At 45.9% G+C, this 18,955-nt stretch overlaps 4 protein-coding genes across 4 annotated transcripts; 2 read left to right on the top strand and 2 right to left on the bottom strand.

Annotated features, from left to right (window-relative positions):
- Nucleotides 1–795: 795 nt before the first annotated feature.
- LOC100846787 (cytochrome P450 716B1) lies at nt 796–2,901 on the top strand. The gene is made up of 3 exons (XM_003562970.4): nt 796–2,039; nt 2,139–2,326; nt 2,409–2,901. Exons 1-3 carry the CDS (start codon nt 932–934, stop codon nt 2,769–2,771), a joined length of 1,659 nt encoding a protein of 552 aa, XP_003563018.4. The 5' UTR covers nt 796–931; the 3' UTR covers nt 2,772–2,901.
- Nucleotides 2,790–7,582, bottom strand: LOC100846483 (protein FATTY ACID EXPORT 6). The gene is made up of 3 exons (XM_003562969.4): nt 7,213–7,582; nt 6,205–6,292; nt 2,790–3,088 (listed from the first exon to the last, which is right to left on the bottom strand). The coding sequence occupies exons 1-3, from the start codon at nt 7,412–7,414 to the stop codon at nt 3,010–3,012; spliced, it is 369 nt and encodes a 122-aa protein (XP_003563017.1). The 5' UTR covers nt 7,415–7,582; the 3' UTR covers nt 2,790–3,009.
- Nucleotides 7,583–8,907: 1,325 nt separating this feature from the next.
- LOC100832286 (AAA-ATPase At3g50940) lies at nt 8,908–11,000 on the top strand. The gene has a single exon (XM_003560096.4). The coding sequence runs from the start codon at nt 9,111–9,113 to the stop codon at nt 10,695–10,697; it is 1,587 nt and encodes a 528-aa protein (XP_003560144.1). The 5' UTR covers nt 8,908–9,110; the 3' UTR covers nt 10,698–11,000.
- Nucleotides 11,001–11,210: 210 nt separating this feature from the next.
- LOC100846179 (TORTIFOLIA1-like protein 1) lies at nt 11,211–17,467 on the bottom strand. Its single transcript, XM_003562968.4, has 6 exons — nt 16,420–17,467; nt 15,290–15,481; nt 15,091–15,163; nt 14,422–14,999; nt 12,916–13,779; nt 11,211–11,654 (listed from the first exon to the last, which is right to left on the bottom strand). The coding sequence occupies exons 1-6, from the start codon at nt 17,164–17,166 to the stop codon at nt 11,460–11,462; spliced, it is 2,649 nt and encodes an 882-aa protein (XP_003563016.1). The 5' UTR covers nt 17,167–17,467; the 3' UTR covers nt 11,211–11,459.
- Between the last annotated feature and the right edge of the window lie 1,488 nt (nt 17,468–18,955).

The raw sequence follows: 18,955 nt of genomic DNA, 5'->3' as shown, positions 1-18,955 counted from the left end.
GAAGAAAAAGATTGTCGAGAACAAATGCCCGCACTCGTCGTTCACCTAATAAAAAGGAAAGCGAGCTGGCAACCGAGTGTAGGATGACTACTGCGTTCGCAAAAGAGTGTAGGATGACTATTGCAACCGTTGCGTAGAACAGGGGATCTGCACTGCATTCATGTAGGACTAATAGCATGAGATGGACTATTTTGGCAAATTTGATCCTTTTCTGTGACTAATTGCACATCTAGCCTCATTTGGCACAATTTTCAGTTTTCGCCACTGCACTTGGTGGCGAGGTTTTGTAGTTCGGTGCCACTCAAGATTGCCCGCTGCCTTCAAATTTTCCAATTCTTGAAGTAGCTGGTTGGGCTGAGCCTATCGGATCTTGGCGCTATATGCTGGAGCTTAGCTACCTGAGATGCGGAACATATTTGACGCCAAGGACTTTGGTACTGAGTGCTGACCCTAGATGCTAGATTCCAGAAAATAATCACACAAGAAGAACCGGATTTGTCGAAAAATACACACGAGAGTGAGTCTTCTACTAGAAGACAACGAGCGATCTATACCTTGGTTGCGATTCTTCGATCAGGATCCGAGTTTACGAGGTGAAATGTCCCGATAGCAGGGAGACAAGTTTTCGAGTTGCTGTTCTTGCGTTGGTGCCTGTCGGCGCTAGTGCCACGACCATTTACGGGCAAAAACATGACAGTGACAGAAAAACATGATAATGCAAGCTGACAGTGACAGAAAAAATAGGTTCAGTTATAAGGTTTTCCGGCAGTGATCCATCTGGAATATGGACGGGAAATAAGACTATTTAGAAATAGAACGTGCAGTCGTCTCACGAGATTCACGGGTAAACTAACAAGAGAACCAAAACCACATGAAACCCTTTGTCTTCTAGTCAGGGGGCATCTCGGCGCTTGGAAGTTCGTCGTTGAGGATGCAAGATTCTTTCTTCTTCGAATTCTCCGCTGCAGCATTCTTAAATGCTCTCCTATATATACCAGTGCAAAGTCTCATGATTTGCAATTCCAGCTTCCATAGTATAATTAAGCACCCTGATCTCAACACTCACGCTCCTATCATGGATTATTTGCCGATAGCCTTAGCGCTCGTCGTGACGGCCGCATCATGCATAGCCATCCACCTCCTGACCAGAGCCAAGAACAAGAAGGCACGGCCGGCCAACCTGCCCCCGGGCTCCCTCGGCCTGCCGGTGATCGGCCAGAGCCTGGGCCTCCTCCGGGCCATGCGCAGCAGCTCCGGCGACCGCTGGGTCCGGGACCGGATCGACCGGTACGGGCCGGTGTCGAAGCTGTCGCTGTTCGGCACGCCGACGGTGCTCCTGGCGGGTCCGGCGGCCAACAAGTTCACGTTCTTCAGCAGCGCGCTGACGACGCGGCAGCCCCGGTCCGTGCAGCGGATCCTGGGCGAGAAGAGCATCCTGGACCTCCACGGCGCCGACCACCGGCGCGTCCGGGGCGCGCTGCTGGAGTTCCTCAGGCCGGACATGCTCAAGATGTACGTGGGCCGGATCGACGGCGAGGTGCGGCACCACCTCGAGGAGAACTGGGCCGGTGGCCGGACCACAGTCACGGTGCTTCCGTTGATGAAGCGGCTGACGTTCGACATCATCTCTGCGCTGCTCTTCGGGCTCGAGAGGGGCGCCGTAAGGGAGGCCTTGGTTGGGGACTTCTCGCGCATGATCGAGGGCATGTGGGCCATCCCCGTGAACCTGCCGTTCACGGCCTTCAGCCGGAGCCTCAGGGCCAGCGGCAGGGCTCGCCGGGCGCTTGAAGGGATCACGCGGGAGAAGAAGGCCAAGCTGCTGGAGCATGGCAAGAAGGAGGCCTCGGGGAACAACGATCTCATCACCTGCCTGCTCAGCTTGAAGGACGACCATGGCAAGCCGCTGCTGACCGATGAGGAGATCGTCGACAACTCCATGGTCGCCCTCATCGCTGGCCACGACACGTCGTCTATCCTCATCACGTTCATGATTCGACACCTTGCGAATGATCCGGTCACCCTCGCAGCCATGGTCCAAGGCAAGTAAATAATTGAATCTTATCATTTCATCGTATCCAGAATATTGGCAGCAAGAACTGCCAACCTGCCATTCTCATGTTGTGTGTTTTGTGGCTCAGAGCATGAAGAAATTGCGAAGAACAAGGCTGATGGAGAGGCTCTGACCTGGGAAGACCTGACGAAGATGAAATTCACATGGCGAGTTGCCCAGGAGACACTTCGCATCGTTCCTCCGATCTTCGGCAACTTCAGAAGAGCGCTCGAGGACATCGAGTTCGAGGGCTACCACATCCCAAAAGGATGGCAGGTCAATAATCTATCTTGCCTCATTGCACAAGCCCAATCATCATTCTGCCTAAAAAACTGATGCATACTCTTACCATGTTCAGGTGTTCTGGAATGCAAACGTGACGCACATGGACGCAAGCATCTTCCACGAGCCAGCCAAGTTCGACCCGTCCCGGTTCGAGAACCAGTCTGCAACGGCAGCGCCTCCATGCTCCTTCGTGGCGTTCGGGGGCGGCCCGAGGATATGCCCTGGGATAGAGTTTTCCAGGATCGAGACGCTGGTGACCATGCATTACCTGGTGAGGCAGTTCAGTTGGAAGCTCTGCTGCAAGGAGAACACTTTTGTGAGAGACCCCATGCCGTCGCCGCTGCATGGCCTGCCCATCGAAATAAAACAAAGGACCTCTCCTTGTTCGCGGCCGAAATCCACAGCAACCTCAGAAGATCAATTAATAGCAGTGTAGCTGAACACGGAATGAAAGGGAGTGCAATATATGCATACATATATAACGGACAATCGCAGTGGTTTGTATACAAAAGTCATGGTTTTCTTGCCAGCCATATATATTTCAAGATAAGAATATAATTTATTTTTTCTCACAAGAATCAAATGTGCAGCAAAGAGATGATTTGCCTCACAATTATTTGTTTCATAGATACAGCATGTACACCAGAGGACTGGAGATGCTCGATTCAGCAGGCTCACTCGTCGCTTACTGGGATGTAGACCTCATTACCACCGTTTGATATCTTGTAGACGTAGAATATCAGTACAAGCGCACTGCAAAACAATTCGAAAAGAAAGCATGTTACAGTGATGTCAAAGGTGTCAAGATCTTATATATTTAGCACGGCCAGAGGCTGGATAGAAAGAGAAATGTCTAGCAACTGAATAAAACAGAACTCATGGCCTCCTTTGAATGTAGTAGCATGTAACACAGACCATAAAAGTCTCAAATATATTTCACCCAAAAGGAGCTCAATTTGAGTCAAAGATGGTGGTTAGAACTTATCAAGGATTATGAACTTGGAATTAATTGCCACCATAGGAAATCCCCGCAAGAAAATAAAAAAACTGCCACCATAGGAAGGCTAATGTGGTTGCAGATGCCCTTACCTGAAAAACCTCATGTAACCACATTGAAATCCCACCCTTTGGAAAACACCCGATGCACGAGTTGGAAAGTATGGGAGTTGAAATCATACATAAACCAGTGGAGCACGTCCTGGCCGCATTAACACTAAGATCCAATTTACTGGACCAAATCAAATCAAGGATGAATTTATCTGTGAGGAAAATCTCAGAATACAAGGTGGCGAGCCTTCACAATTCTGAATAGCAGAAGAAGGATCCCTTTGGTATAAAACAAGAATATGTGTGCCCAACCTCCAAGATATTAAACAAATAATCCTACCGGAGGCACATACTACCCGGTACACACCATACACCCAGGTAGCACAAAAATGTATCTTGATGTGAAAGGCACATTCTGGTGGAGGAATATGAACAAGCAAATTGCTCGGTATGTGATGAGTGTGACACTTGTAAGAGGGTCAAAGCAGAGCACCAATGACCACAGAGCCACTGAGGTTGTTGCAGCCTCTTCCAATTCCAAAATGGAAATGGACGAGATCCACGTGGAATTCATAACATAAAAGCCCCCCAAAGCAGGCAAGACCACAAAAGAGTTATGCGGACAAAGAACACCAAGACCTACAATACCAAACTGGAGACCTTGTGTGCCTAAAGGTCTCGCCAATGAAAGGTGTCAAACGCTTTTGGGTACAAGGAAAACTAAGTCCACGATATATTGGACCATATTGAGTCCTGAAGAGAAGAGGACCTGTTGCCTACAAAATAGAATTGCCAGCAAACTGAAAGGGGTTCACGATGTATTTCATTTTTCCCAAGTACGCAAGAGCATAAACCACCAAGAGAAAGAGTTTTCAAACATTGATTAACTCTTGAAAAGGATCTACCAGCAAAGAGCATCAAAACCGGATCTTAGGCACAGAAGAAAAGAATTTGCGCAATAGAACAATTAGATATGGCAAAGTGCAATGGGGATATCATCTGGAGCGAGAAGCGACATGGGAAAAAGAGAATGAACAACGGGAGAAATATCCACACCTTTCCTAGGTTCAATCTTAAATTTTGAGGACTGAATTTTTTGAAGGAGGGGGCAGGAGGGATGCGAAAACCCAGAAATTTATAACCACTTATTTATCACATACACCGTAATCAGATTCTATAAGAATTGAACTTTTCTACAAACTGTGAACTTGGTTATTGATAAAACTAATTTTTCATGGTCGTTATAGATTGATAGAATCTGATTACGGTGGTCGTGATAAATGAGTGATTATAAATTTCTAGGTTTTGACACAAGTGAATAGACCAGATCTCAAGAGCAGCTTTGAATGTAATAGCATGAAGTGCATGCTCCTGGCCTGCCTAAAACTTGTGACTGGAAATCAATCGGGAATTACTTTGAGAATAGACTTGGTAACTGAAAGGGGGGGAATTTGTCATCTGGTGGCAAGCTATTCCTCATTAATTCAGTTTTGTCCAGCCTACTTATGTTTATGCTGTCCTTCCAGATACCAAAATGAGTACAGGAAACACTCATTTTTTTATTGGTCTTGGTTTATTAGCAAGGTGTCAACCACAAATGCAAGTTGCTAAGGGGAACATTATTTGTAGACCAAAAGATCAAAAGATCAAGAGCTTCTGTCGATTCGGATCTAGTGTAAGGGGTCTTGTTGTTTCAGGCTTTCAGCTATCCAATGCACATGACACTTCTAAATGGGCTTTGTATCAGAATAGACAATTCTCTGTCAACTCGACGTATAAACTGGTTATGAACTCATATATACAATTTAGGCACAAATATCTGCGGAAACTTAAATTACCTCTGAAGACACGATATATCTATGTTACCAGGAAGGTCGGTAATTCGCACAAAAGTCAACCTCATCAAGTACAACTGGCAGGGCAGCAAATTCTCACCATTTTTGTGGTCAAGGCAAAACAATTCAACACTTACTTTTTGACTGCCAAGTTTGCTGCCATCAAATTTAGAAACAAACACTAAATACTGACAGGTGACAAGTAGAACTTGACACTAATACTTGCACTTAGAGAAGCTAAAAGAAGTTACAGAACATTATCTTCAACATCTTCAAAATGACACTCGATTCGTTGGAATTGGGTTGAAGGTCATTATTGTCATGGTACATTTTCCTATTTAAATTGGACATGTAAAGTCATCAGCCAAAGTGTTTCTGTTGATCATTTGGGAGGCTCCAACACCATCCTCCAAATTGATGTTCTAGCCACTGTTCCGGTAGCGGTAGGCTTCAGCATCATCCTCCAGAGTGACCAGTCATCCTCAGGTGCATACCCAAGTTGCTGAGGTGGTTTGGCTTCTCCATGGTGTTTGCAGCAGATTAGGACAACTAGAGTTGGGATGCAAGGAATTATAGTGTTGGCTAGTTGGAATCAGAGTTGAGTTACGACGGTTGGATGGAATATGAAGGATTAGGACTGGATAGTTCGCCTTTAATTGCTGTGTTGGAAATGGAAAAAAAAGAAGAAGCAAAATTAAGGGGGTGGGGGGCAAAATAGAGGAAAAGATGTAGAAGTTTCTAGAAAACCAAAAACTTCTTGCAATCAGCTAAAAGTGGAGAATGCTAAAACTACCAACACTATGGGTCAAAGAAACTACAAATAGGTTATATACGTTTGCACACAAAGAAACCAAAATATCTTATTGTGTCGCTTTGATGTTGTAAATCACCTAAGTACCTAACACAATAAATTGTATTTGTACAATCTAGACATTGCTACTTATACAAAAGCATGCACATGAGATAAAGAGGGAGGTCTGGACGAACCTGATGGTGGCAACTATTCCAGCTGGCATTACCTTTCTTGTTTTCATGTATCTTATTCCCATAGCTATTGTTAATGCTGCAGCACAAACTGTTCAACAACAAATCTTATATAAGATTAAGTATGGCTAAGAAAAGAAAACAGTAGTTTAGAGTAGTCACTGGTGAAACACTGAAACATCTTCAATCAAAACTACAACATGTCCATCCAGTAGGGAATAATCCCAGAAACCATGGCATCCCCAAGATAAGTGTTGCCAATAATATTAGGCTTTTTCCCTCTTGCATGGATACACACACTGGAAAGGATCCAACTAGAATGCCGAATTGGAATGTTAAATAGAGTTGGCACTAAAAAAAGGTAGGTAGGCAAATACTAAAGAAATTCGCAAAAGAAAATCCTAACAATAAGTTTATTAAAATTTGAGTTTTCTTAATGGGCATCTGCAGTGTTGCCGCAGGCACTAAAATCTTTTTAGGAATTTAAAAGATCTGCATGGCGCAGCCAATCACTTTCTAGAAATACTCTACTAAAAAATCTCTGTATATTTTTCGCTATTGGTGATGCATGTCAATTGGCTCCAACCAATGTAAACAAATTTCTTGCTCATCTAAGAATTTTAGATTGTTCTTGTGGATTACAGGAGGTGCAGGTGCAGCCTTTGGAATTCCACCCCTAGTTGCTACCGAAATACTCTAATTAAATTGAGAACACAAAACTACTAAACGTCCTAGGATACTGCATTCAAACAATTTCATCTATCTAGCCATGATTTCAATGTAAATGCAGGATGCATCCCTTCCCTGCTCGCAGTATCAGATTTCACTGCATAAAGTTGAAACAATAATCACAATCTTACAGCATTACTGGTCAACAGCATCGACTCTCCCGTTCTACCAAGCATAGGGCATCGCTATCTCAATTCTCCAATTCTCGATAGTCGATAGGGAGTTGACTAATGAAGGGGAGCATGAAGAGGAGCAGTAGTAGGGCTAGTAGCAGTAACGGACCGGTCTGTAGGACGGTGGCGAAGAGGGAATTGGAGTGGCCGTGCGCGAAGTCCCAGATGCTGAGCGCGCCCGCAAGGAGGAGCGCACCGCCGAATCCGGCTCCGGCGGCCAGCGAGGCCACACTCCCCCGCCTAACGTAGCCGACGACGCCGCCTCCCAGAACAATCAGTCCATACGGGATGGTGATGTAGAAATCATCCATGCCGTTCCCGGATCCTCCCTTCCTGGTTCCCGCCGGCGGCTGGTGGTACTCTGCCTCCACTATCGGGTCGTCTTCTCCACGCTCCGGTGACTTCTCTGATTCTCTGTTGCTTACTGGCGAGTGGCGATGGTGATTGAGTAGACCTGTCGCCGCCGGAGTGACCTGGCGGGCCGGGCCTATACAAAACTTTTTGGGCTTCGCTTAGGCCTGCCGCAGGCTTGGATGGCTGGCGGCCATTTCGGTCGGTTGTACAGTTCCAGCACGAATTCGCCAAAAAAAATAAAAACAGCACGAGTTGACGTTCTGAACCCGCCACGAAGTTGTGATTTTTGAGTGCTACTCTCGTCTTCGGCTGGAGACGAGAGATTCCCACGGATTAAAGTGTGCCGAATAACTTGTGTATGTGAGGTTTTCTGTCTTTCGCGACAACATTTTGGCAATGCAGGTGTCAGCATGCGAATAATGGTCTCTCAATTTTGTCGCCGTTTTCACGTAATCAAAATGGTCTACTCCAAAAAGTCAGTGGATATCACGCTTTACATTTTCGTTACTTTGTTATTCTTTTTTCATCGGGTTCATCGGCGAATCAGTGATTCGACAATCTACCTGTGTGTGCGTCTCCGGTCATAGTGTGGTTCAACGATTTCAAATTATCATCGTTTGGGACGAGTGACTCATAAAACTATTCAAAAATATACTACGATGTTAGTCCATCTTGTACAAGTCATGTATTCTACAGTGCATTTCATTACCGAAGACATGAAGATATATCAAAATGTTGATGACGATATAGCGATTTTGTACTTCCTCTTGACTCATAATAAGTGCCAATTTAGTACAACATTTTTAATAAATCAACGGCACTTATTATGGATTGGAGATAGTAATCAGCTTATTGAAATCGATAAGCAAAGTGTTCCTTAGAGAGAAAAAAAGATACAATTCCAGCAGCATCTGCCGGCACCTCAAACTCCAATCACACTTTGATCAACATAGCAGTTCTGAAAATAAAAGGCAGCTCATTTCCTCAAAAACCAAAACATAGCAGTTCATGCCTAAGTGCCTAACTAAACGAGCGCATAGCCAGCACAATTTGCAGTTGCACGTCTCTTAACCGGTCGGTAGCACCGGAAGATCCAGCAGCAGGACTACCGGAGCCGCCGGAACCGGTGGACGTTTTGCTTTAATGTTAAACCACTGGTCCTTCGGTGTGCTGAGTGCTGAACTGCTGACACGGTATGGCACTAGGCTCGTAGTAGTAGAATATTGCAAGAAAACAGTGACACGATCATAGGAGCCCGAAAGGCGTACCACGCTGCGTCGGACGTGACAGAACTTTCGACACGGACGAGACTTTACGAGCTTTTTCAGTCCACCGTCCCGCGCAAAGATTCTTTCCTCCCCACACGTACGTACGTGAAGCCTCCCCGCAGAAAAGCAAAACAAGCAAAGTGTTTAACACTTGCAGATGAAATGAGTGCAGATACGTGTCGCAGGACGATTGGAGGATTTAGCAGAGGAGACTCGGTTGGAGCCAATCCTTGGCAGTACATGCAGCCCTTCCCTGCACCTTCCAGGAACCTGCGTCGCAGAGGTAGTTGAACTTCGCAGTGGTACTAGATTATAACTGGAAACTGAACATTATTAGAGCACCACCTCCGTTCCAATCTGTGAGACTGTGACAATCTTGCTAGCCATGGATCACTTGCCACTGACCGCCAAGCTGGCCGGGGCATCGATGGAAGGCGGCGCCGGTGGCAGGGTGGTGGACACGTACAAGAAGACACTGGCCACGGCGGCGTCGGTGGCCGCGTACGCCATGCTGGCGCGCGGCATGGCGCGGGAGCTCCTCCCCGAGGAGCTGCGCGCCGCGGTGCGCTGGGTGGCCGCGTCCGTGCGCGCCCGCCTCGGCGCCGGCGGCAAGGACCGGCACACCATCGTCATCCGCCGGCACTTCGACGGCGGGTACAGCGAGAACCAGCTCTTCGAGGCGGCGCGCACGTACCTGGCCACCAAGATCGACCCGCGCGCCATGCGGCGCCTCTGCCTGGCCCGGTCCCGGCACAAGGAGCCCGACGGGAGCAGCAGCTGGAGCACGCTCCTGTGCATGGAGGACGGGGGATCCACCACGGATTCTTTCGAAGGCGTCGAGTTCAAGTGGACGTCCGTTGAGACCAGTGGCGACGATGGCGGCGGCAAGAAAGGGAAGAGCCATGGCAGCAGCCATCGTGCCCCGCGGGAGACCCTGGAGCTCAGCTTCGACGCGCAGCACACGGACGCGGCGCTGGAGCGGTACGTGCCGTTCATCATGTCCGCGGCGGAGCAGCTGCAGCGGCGGGACCGCGCGCTCAAGATCTTCATGAACGAGGGCCGGGCGTGGCACGGGATCAACCACCACCACCCGGCCACGTTCGACACGCTCGCCATGGACCCGGCGCTCAAGACGGCCGTCGTCGACGACCTCGACCGGTTCCTGAAGCGGAAGGAGTACTACCAGCGGATCGGCAAGGCGTGGAAGCGCGGGTACCTGCTCTACGGCCCGCCCGGCACCGGCAAGTCCAGCCTCGTCGCCGCCATGGCCAACTACCTCCGCTTCAACCTCTACGACCTCGACCTCTCCGAGGTGCGCCTCAACTCGACGCTCCAGAGGCTGCTTATCGGCATGCCCAACAAATCCATCCTCGTCATCGAGGACATCGACTGCTGCTTCGATGCCAAGTCGAGGGAAGACTCCAAGATGCCGATGCCGGCCGATGCCGGCAACTCATCAGACGACGACGGCCCGCCGAGCAAAGCCTGCCAGGCGCCGCAACAGCAGCAGAATTTGACGCTGTCCGGGCTGCTCAACTTCATCGACGGGCTGTGGTCGACCAGCGGCGAGGAGCGGATCATCGTGTTCACCACCAACTACAAGGACCGTCTCGACCCGGCGCTGCTGCGGCCGGGGCGCATGGACATGCACGTCTACATGGGCCACTGCGGATGGGAGGCGTTCAGGACGCTGGCCCGGAACTACCACCTCGTCGACGACCATGCTCTGTTCCCGGAGATACAGGGACTGCTTGCAGCGGTGGAGGTGACGCCGGCCGAGGCGTCCGAGATGCTGCTGCGGAGCGAGGACGCCGACATTGCTCTTCGGGTGCTTACGGATTTCCTCCAGGACAAGAGACGCAGGACAAGGAAAGAAGCATCAGAAATCAACATCGACACGGCAGAGAAGGCTATGTGGGTATCGCCATCGCCTTTGATTGGACCATGTTTGTCTGAGGAGACAAAGTACTGATCGACTAGGTGATGACCACAAAACACGGCGATTATGTTGGGGAATTAGTCTCATCAATAAACCAGGCATTCTCATTTCCTGTCAAGTTTTCTTCCTTTTTTGACAGCCCCGTTACGTCCTCGTGTTCGCTCCTTATGACATGTTCGGTGTTCTCATTTCTGTGTTCCTGATTTGAAGTACAAGGATGAAGACCGGAGAGAGGACTTTTGAACACTTTCACCTCTTGTAGGAAGTGTATATCATTTTCCTTCCTCAAAGGAACTTCAAAATTTCCTACAAGAGGAGCATTATATTTCTGAACTACTTCAAGGAATGTGAAGGAAAACGATACTCCCTCCGGCCGGAATTACTTGTCGAAATATTACATATATCTAGACACTTTTTAAACATAAAACATCCATATTTGATCAAATTTGAGACAAGTAATATGGATCGGAGGGAGTATCAGTTTTCCAGGAAAAGCGGAAAACCTGAGGCTTTGAGGAACTTGCAAACCCTGAGATGCCCGCTGAATAGAATGCAAAAAATGATTCCGCAAATTAAGAAAAGGAAAGAAGCGGTGAAAACAATATGAACATAATATCACTCGACAACACCAACCATGTCAACACAGTTCCGCTCCTCTACTCACGTTCTGTCATATCTGATCATTAGACTCCTAGATAGCCACAGGGCAAAAAGAGAAAAGAGGGGGGGGGGGGGGGGGGGGGGGGGGTAGGGTAATGAACAAATGAAATCAACTCATATGAATAACCAATGTCCTTAATTGATAAGCTGCTGAAGGTCGATGCGCCATGATGAGGCTAGCTGCTTCATTATCTGGATCGGTGTTGCCCCCTCCCAATCATCTGGCAGCTCGATGGCGGTAGCTTCATGAAGTCCAAATAAGAGGTCAGTCTTTGCATCTCGAGGGATTCCAAGATAGTCAGATCCGTTTTCCATTACCAGGTCAGTCAACTGCATCAGCCAAGATAATCATGATTATACAAAATGCTTAAGTAATGAATGTAAGTATTCTTGTAATATGGCGGCTCATGCTCTTTCTAGATCGGCAGAGTGTGTGTTTAGTGTGCTGTGTGGGTTCATGATGTACTGGAGATGATACGGGACCATCATTTGTAACGAATTTCTGTTTCTGATTAATAAAGCACAGCCCTTAACCTAAAAAAAACTCAAATATTAAACCAGAAAACGCAAGGTATCTAACTGTATAAACCACCAGATCACTCTAACACCTCTTCCAAGAAAATCACACCCATTCTGTCCACTCAAAAGAACATAGGTCCATACAGACCCCTTTGTGAATTTGTACATGTGTTTAAAACAAATCATGGTACTACAAAACAATCATTAAGGTACATGCACAAAAAATCATGAAATAATACAATTACATGTACACTTTACGAAGAAACGTTATGCTGTATAACAAAGGGATCTTATATTTTGCTTTTTCTTGTACAGTACACAAATGATCGTATTTTCTCATGTTGTGCAAAGGTATCTAAATTAACATTTTGTAGTACCATAACTTTTTAGAAAATTTCAAAATATTGTGAAGGGGTGCAGCATATGAAACTATGTTCACAAAATCCGCTTTGGTGCACAAGGCTACCTCGTGAACAAAATGTTCAAATTCAATGCCAGGAGGTTTTGGATGAATGCAGGTTATTTGACAAAACACAGTGTGATGAGAGGTTGCTCCCACTGATGGCACTGATGGGATCGGATGGTTGGTATTGGATTTCTGCAATTTGTTCCCCAAATAGGCCTTGTGCACCAGATATGTTGCCCTCAACAAAAGTAATATCCACAACTAATATAAGAGCAGACTGGCTGAATATTGGCAAATATACTAGCAAGAAACTGAGAATTCAGGAAATAGTCAGTATCCTCAGCTCCATCTCCACTAACTTTAGGGCAGCATTATATTGCCACATGCAAAGTTCCCAAACTATAATTGGCATTGATCATGGCAAGCTACCTCACCAAAATGGATGAATATTCAGGTTACAATATGCACCCTGAAATGCGCTTTTAGAGTGTTGCTCTATAGCCATAGCACGAAATGACTATTTTGATTTATTTATTTTAGTTTGGCTCCAGTTTTGGCATGAGAGAAAAATTTAAGTTTCTCCGATGTAATTGTCACTACAATCTACAAAAATCCTAGCCACTTCAAATAGAAAATTTGCTCCTAAAATGGAAGATGGTAGTTTACCTGCTGAAGCCAGCTCAAAGCTATATCATAGAAGTTTTCTTCTACAAGGAATTGACCGACGGCATGTAGGACCTCATTTGCAACCTCATTGGATAGTTGGTCAACGACTGGTCCTGTTTGCTCCATTAATTTTACAACTAGTTCAGCATCTTCAGTTGAAAGAACCTCAGCATAAGCGGAATCCATGTCACCAACATGAACAGCATCCATCGCACGAGTCCAGGACTCCCAAAGTGGGCCTCTTCCATCCCCTTGATTGCCATCATTCAAAACCTCTCCATCCAGTTCAGGAATAGCAACTCTTGCAGCAGCCCTTGAACTTCCATTATCTTCACCAGCCACTCTAATAGCTTCCAGTGTCGCTTCATCTTTTGAGGCTCTCCATGCACTACGAGCAGAAGGTCCCTCCCCAAACCTAAATGGCCCCTGTCCTTTATCCCATCCTCGCCTAGCACCTGCTTGATCATTACCATTTCTAGGCACCCTACTATCTGAAAAAGAATCTAACCCTCTCCTGGAATTCATTCCACCTCTTGATCCAGAATAAGCATATGAATCCCATTGTTCAGAATCTGGTCTCCGAGATGGGCTTCTTACACCTGAACCATCTGCAGAAAAATACCTATCTGCAAATCCCATCCGTCCATCACCGCCCCTCCCAAATTTTGAATTAGAGTATTCATGAAAACCATTGTATTTTGCAGACGATCTGCCAGGAGATGAATCGAAGCCCAGTGTTCCACCACCACCTCTCCTGCCTGATGATAGTGATATATCCCGAGCCATTTCCTCGACAACTCTCTCAAGACCACGCACTCTGTTCTCTAGAGTAACCATGCTGTCATGAGAGCCCCCCATGAAATCCTAAAATGTGCAAAGCACGAGTGATATTAGGTAAGCACATCACAACAATATGTGGCAACATTGGGATAAGTAACAGCAAGTAATCAAATACTCCCTCTGTTCTAAATATAAGGCGTATAAATTTTGTTAACCAAACTTTCTACAGTTTGGCCAAGCTTATAGCAAAAGATATAAACGTCTACTGTACCAAATCAATAAACAATGAAAGTTGAAAACATATCTCATGATGGATATACTGATCTTGATTCGGCACTGTAGATGTATATATTTTTATCTATAAACTTGGTCTAACTTTAGAAACTTTGACTTCAGACAAAATTTATTCGCCTCATATTTTGGAATGAAGGGAGTACTGTCCTAGGTGGCCGTAAAGTTAGTTAACTCTCCAAAAGTACAGAAGGTTATTTCTAAAGTAAAGCTCAGTTCATTCGTATTATCAATTTATCATGCAATATCATAGCACTAATTTCTGCTGGTTGGCTTTCACTTACACAATGGCAGGTAGATTCAATGTATTCAGAACAAAATCTCTTGAAATCAAACTGGAAGTTTGGGAGGTGGTATTTATGACGATACTCTTAGAAACAAAAAAAAAATACTGTTGAAATTAAGAATTTTCTTTTGCACAGGAACAAACCTAACCTGTAACATGTTCATGAGACTTGTTTGCTGTCTCTCCAATTGCGATAACTGCTTTTGTATTACCAACCAGTTTGTTTTATTATTTATGAAAGGACCTTCTCCAGGGATCATCATTGTTGCAGAAACAGAATCTTTTGCACTGGTTTCACTCCTATCTTCAGCATCAGATGCCTTAACCTTTGCATCTTTGTTTCTATTTCCTCTTTGGCCAGCCCATTTATTTGGAATACTATGAAAATTAGAGTTTGCACGAACTTGAGTCAGACTCCCTTCATCATCTGCAGATCCATTGCTGTTAGCTGGACCAGCATCGCCATCTGCTTCTTCTAGATCATCTTCACTTTGTAAATGAGAATGTAGAGTCTTGCGTGGTACTACCACCTCAACAGCCAAGTCATCGGTTGTTCGTGTCTCAAGCTTTTGAAAAAATTCAGGGTTCAATTCCCTGTCAGTTAATGTAGGTCTTTTCTTCAAGAGAACTGCTGCTTTCTCAGCTATGCTACTGCCCTTTGCTTTCTCGTTGTTGGTAGGCGAATCTAGCTTCCCTTCACTACCATTTGGCTCTTTATTTTTACCATCTGTTGCATGCAAATTGTCTTACATAAGTATGGACTCGGATATAGTAAAACTAATATCAAATACTTGTTAAACAAAAGAAAAGATTGATACCATCTGTATCTTCTCCTGTCAATTGCTTCCACAGCTGCACTGCATCAATAATGCTATCTCTGACTGGCTTTACCTATATTTTTTTTTACAGGAACAACTTAGCAATGCTCTATGTGTAAAGCTTCTTGTCATTTGAAAATCCATGGAACAGCAACAAATCCTTCATTTCAGATTGGGAGAAGGGTGGATTATTTACTACCTTATCGAAACGGCAAGCCTCAAGAGCAGCTATGGTTGGAGAAGCTCCATCACCAATCAAGCGTCCACAATGGGTTGCCAGGACACACAATGTATCAGCTGCTGCTTTTCTAGTAGCCCAATCACTGTTCTCAAGACAGTCGCGGATACTTTGGAGTGTCTGCTGCATATTCTGGGGACTGATCGCTCCAACCTGAAAGGAAGGAAATTTGTACCTGTAATCTCCAGTCTCCACAACTCCAGCCCCCAGCAATCGCCTAAAGTTCTTAAATATCCAAACACAGTATCCCAAATTTGTACCGGGATGCTAACAGTACACAATGAATTCTGCGGCTGAAACAGCCAATGAGCAATACAATATCTTTCTTATAAAAATAATCTTGCACTCTGTAAGTCTCAGTTAGTACACAAATGAAAACATTGACGTCTCATATAGAGTATATGAGGAAGAAATTACAAATGGAAACCAATGCTTAAATGGCATATGTCTATGGCCAGGTAAAAGAAGGATGAACTCATAATTCTTGCTAAAATGGAAAGAATGAAAAGTTACCAGAAGCAAGAAGGTTAGGTAAGCTCCTAATTAAGCCATGTAAACGAGTAAACCACAACTGCATTATAATTCACATCGTTCATTGGTTCATGGGGCGGGGCCAAAAGTATTTGAAAGTAAGCGCATCCTTCATATGCCTTGTGGCAGGACCTAAAATGCTAACTATCCAAACTTCACACCTTCTATCTAACAATCAAAACCACACTGACTATGATATCGATTCTTCCAATCCACAGACATGCACACCAAAAAGAACAGCATTTACATCCTACAGCTGGTAGTGACATGTACAGGCCACACCCAAAACGGAATGACATGATCAAACTAATTACAGCTACAGCAGCGTCAAACAATACTTATTCCACAAGCCCTGGCCGCATAGGCCATAGCCTAGGAAGGTATTCCCATAGACCTAAACATTACATGTGTTGTCCGGACAGCAGAGGATCTCTAACGGAATTTCAGGATTACGAATAGTAAACAGGACGTACGTAGAAATACAACTACTAGCGTAGCGTTAGTTTTGTCAATTAATCGAGCATATGGTATGCAAGAGATATTAGGGAGACATCACCTACCTGAGCTAAGCTTCCGATGACATTGAGCAGTGCCCCCTTGGCCTGCACGCCCTGCCCACCGACCAATTTGAAGACCCTCGAACCAAGCTTACCAAACATCCCCAAAACCCCAGGTCCGGGTCCTGCCCCCTCCACCGTCTTTGCCAGACAGGCCGCAGCCCCGCTCTGCACAGTCTTGCTCTGCTCTCCCATCACCTCGAAGAGCGGCTTCACGAACAGCGCGACGGTTCCATTTCCCGACTCACCAGCGGCTGAAGCAGCCAGCGGCCGGAGGTACACCGCCGCAAGCTGTCCTGCAGCGTCGCGGCACGCGTCACGCACTGACGAGTCAGAGGCCGGGTCCTTGAGCCGCCGCGCTAGATGCGTCATGACCTTTTGCAGGTGAGGAGCGGCGGCGTCGGGGTGCGCTCCGCAGAGCGTGGCAAGGAGGCGTATCGACTCGCGCCGCGCTGGCGAGGCGAGCCCCTGGGTTTCAGACGCCAGCGCGTGGAGCAGCATGGGCACCGCGTCGGGGGACGGCGGCGAGCGGATGAAGCGGTCAAGTTCCTCGACGGCGATGTGGTGCGTGTCGCGGTCGGAGAGCTTGGCGAGCGCGGAGAGCACGCGGGACTTGAGCTCCGCCATCGCCGCGTTCTTCGACGGCGCCGCGCCAGCGGCCCCGGCGGCGGGGCCAGGGTTCAGCGGCTGCGCGGTGGTGGGCGACCTGGGATGGGATTTGGTGGCGGATTTGGAGACCGCGGTGGCCATTGCGGCGGATTCGCCTGAGAATCTGGGGAATGCGGGGGTGTGAACCTACTTCAGATTTGAATTGGTGGATGCGGGATTTGGGTTCCAATTGGACGCATTCCGCGGCGAATTTGAGGTGGATTTGGTGGGGTTCGGGGAGCTTTCGAAACGATCGATGGGTTTGGGTGTGGGTTTTGTGGCGGATTTAGGAATGGGATGATGAGATCTCGCCTTGGGGCTTGGGGAGCGAAGATGGTGGGTGGTGGGAGACGAGGAGTGAGCGAACGAGTTCAAGATTCTTTCCAGAGCCTCGACGGATGAGAAAAGGTAAAGTGGGACACCTTGTCAGTGATTCAATTGGAATTATTAAGGTTAGATGGAAAATAATAGCACATCAGATGATATGGAGCTGTTAGTGTCTCTTGTGCAGCTGGGCTCACATCGTCAGTCAACCAACCATGGTAGCAACTGACCAACGGTAATATGCAGGTGGTTGTTTCTTCACGCAAATCAACAAAAGCGTCAAAAAAAATCACACAATTATTAAATAACTGATATTTTAGATATCCTAAGGGTAGTCATAGTAGGAGTAACTTAGATAGTAACATAAGATGCCAACTAGGCATTTTAGTGATATGGAATGGTATTAAATAAAAAAAAAGAGAAAGATGGTAACTAGTAACATCACACAAACCAAAGCAAGATGAGTTCATGACCTAATAAATGACACTATGCATGACACCACGTGTATGTTATTACCCACTACGGAGTAGTAACTTAGGCTAGTAACATGACTCCCCGCTATGACCAGCCTAAAAAAATGCTACTTTAGATACAAACAATGCATTGAAAATATAATCAGTTAGCATTTATTGTGGGTTATGGGACATCATAAAAGAGGCATTTTATGCTTCAATTTTTAGTTACACCTCTCTGATGCTTCTTCTTGACTTTATCTTAGAATCTATAATTTCTATAAAGTTGATCCCCATTAAGAGGCAAACATGCAAGGTTTTCACATCGTCAAGTTGATCTCCACCGAGCACAACATGCAAATTGTTCACATTATCAAGTTGGTTCCAACTACCAAGTCATATGCATGCGAAGTGTTTATATCACCATACATATCATATGATGCAGCCCCACTAGCAGTTCATTTTGGTGTCCCCCTTCGACGATTCAGCATTTTACCTCCTAAAACTTTTCACGTTCATGTTGTATATAAAAAATTCGCCAAGTACACATCATGAAAATGTTCATGATGTGTATGTCGCTCTTTCTAGAACTTTGAATATTCAGGTTCCTGAAGCTTCTCTTTATGATTTCTCCGAAGTTATTAATGTTTAAGTACATCAAAATTACTCCTACCATATATGTTATGGATGATAAAGTCGTTTTGGCCTGTGGTATTCATATTTATTTTGCATTTGATCATGCCATTTGTTCCTGACATCATGTCCAAATGTTCAAATAGAATTGTCCGTCGCAACGCGCGGGGAATCATCTAGTATCATGTACATGTAAATAAGAAACTGGCGTGGAGGCCTGATGACCGGGGAGAGAGTGTGCATAAAACCCCACAAAAGTGGTGTTTTCTCTCATATATACTTGAAAACAAATGATAATACATTCCCCTTAAAGTCTCCAAAACTCCCTCTAGTCTTGTGGTCCCTTTGGCTGAAAAGGTTAGTTTGACGATTGATTTCTACTAGTAGTACAAAACTTAATTAATTGTATAAACACAAAAGTTATTTTCACGACTATACATTGACTTTAACACATTCAATTAAAATACTTAAACATACCAGTG

This window comes from Brachypodium distachyon, chromosome 1 (assembly GCF_000005505.3).
Source record: "Brachypodium distachyon strain Bd21 chromosome 1, Brachypodium_distachyon_v3.0, whole genome shotgun sequence".
Classification (NCBI taxonomy): domain Eukaryota; kingdom Viridiplantae; phylum Streptophyta; class Magnoliopsida; order Poales; family Poaceae; genus Brachypodium; species Brachypodium distachyon.
Note: the sequence above shows the minus strand (reverse complement) of the source record. Positions and strands in the feature narration are given on the sequence as shown.

What these genes read in the sequence shown, in the direction of transcription:
- LOC100846787 (XM_003562970.4), top strand. Translation starts at nt 932, where the DNA reads ATGCAAGATTCTTTCTTCTTCGAATTCTCCGCTGCAGCATTCTTAAAT. An exon ending in CCTCGCAGCCATGGTCCAAG is followed by an intron (nt 2,040 to 2,138) that starts GCAAGTAAATAA and finishes TTTGTGGCTCAG; the next exon opens with AGCATGAAGAAATTGCGAAG. An exon ending in ACATCCCAAAAGGATGGCAG is followed by an intron (nt 2,327 to 2,408) that starts GTCAATAATCTA and finishes TACCATGTTCAG; the next exon opens with GTGTTCTGGAATGCAAACGT.
- LOC100846483 (XM_003562969.4), bottom strand. Translation starts at nt 7,414, where the DNA reads ATGGATGATTTCTACATCACCATCCCGTATGGACTGATTGTTCTGGGA. An exon ending in CGCCACCGTCCTACAGACCG is followed by an intron (nt 6,293 to 7,212) that starts GTCCGTTACTGC and finishes GTTGTTGAACAG; the next exon opens with TTTGTGCTGCAGCATTAACA. An exon ending in GGAATAGTTGCCACCATCAG is followed by an intron (nt 3,089 to 6,204) that starts GTTCGTCCAGAC and finishes ATTGTTTTGCAG; the next exon opens with TGCGCTTGTACTGATATTCT.
- LOC100832286 (XM_003560096.4), top strand. Translation starts at nt 9,111, where the DNA reads ATGGATCACTTGCCACTGACCGCCAAGCTGGCCGGGGCATCGATGGAA.
- LOC100846179 (XM_003562968.4), bottom strand. Translation starts at nt 17,166, where the DNA reads ATGGCCACCGCGGTCTCCAAATCCGCCACCAAATCCCATCCCAGGTCG. An exon ending in AGGCTTGCCGTTTCGATAAG is followed by an intron (nt 15,164 to 15,289) that starts GTAGTAAATAAT and finishes AAAAAAATATAG; the next exon opens with GTAAAGCCAGTCAGAGATAG. An exon ending in CTTTGAGCTGGCTTCAGCAG is followed by an intron (nt 11,655 to 12,915) that starts GTAAACTACCAT and finishes TGGCTGATGCAG; the next exon opens with TTGACTGACCTGGTAATGGA.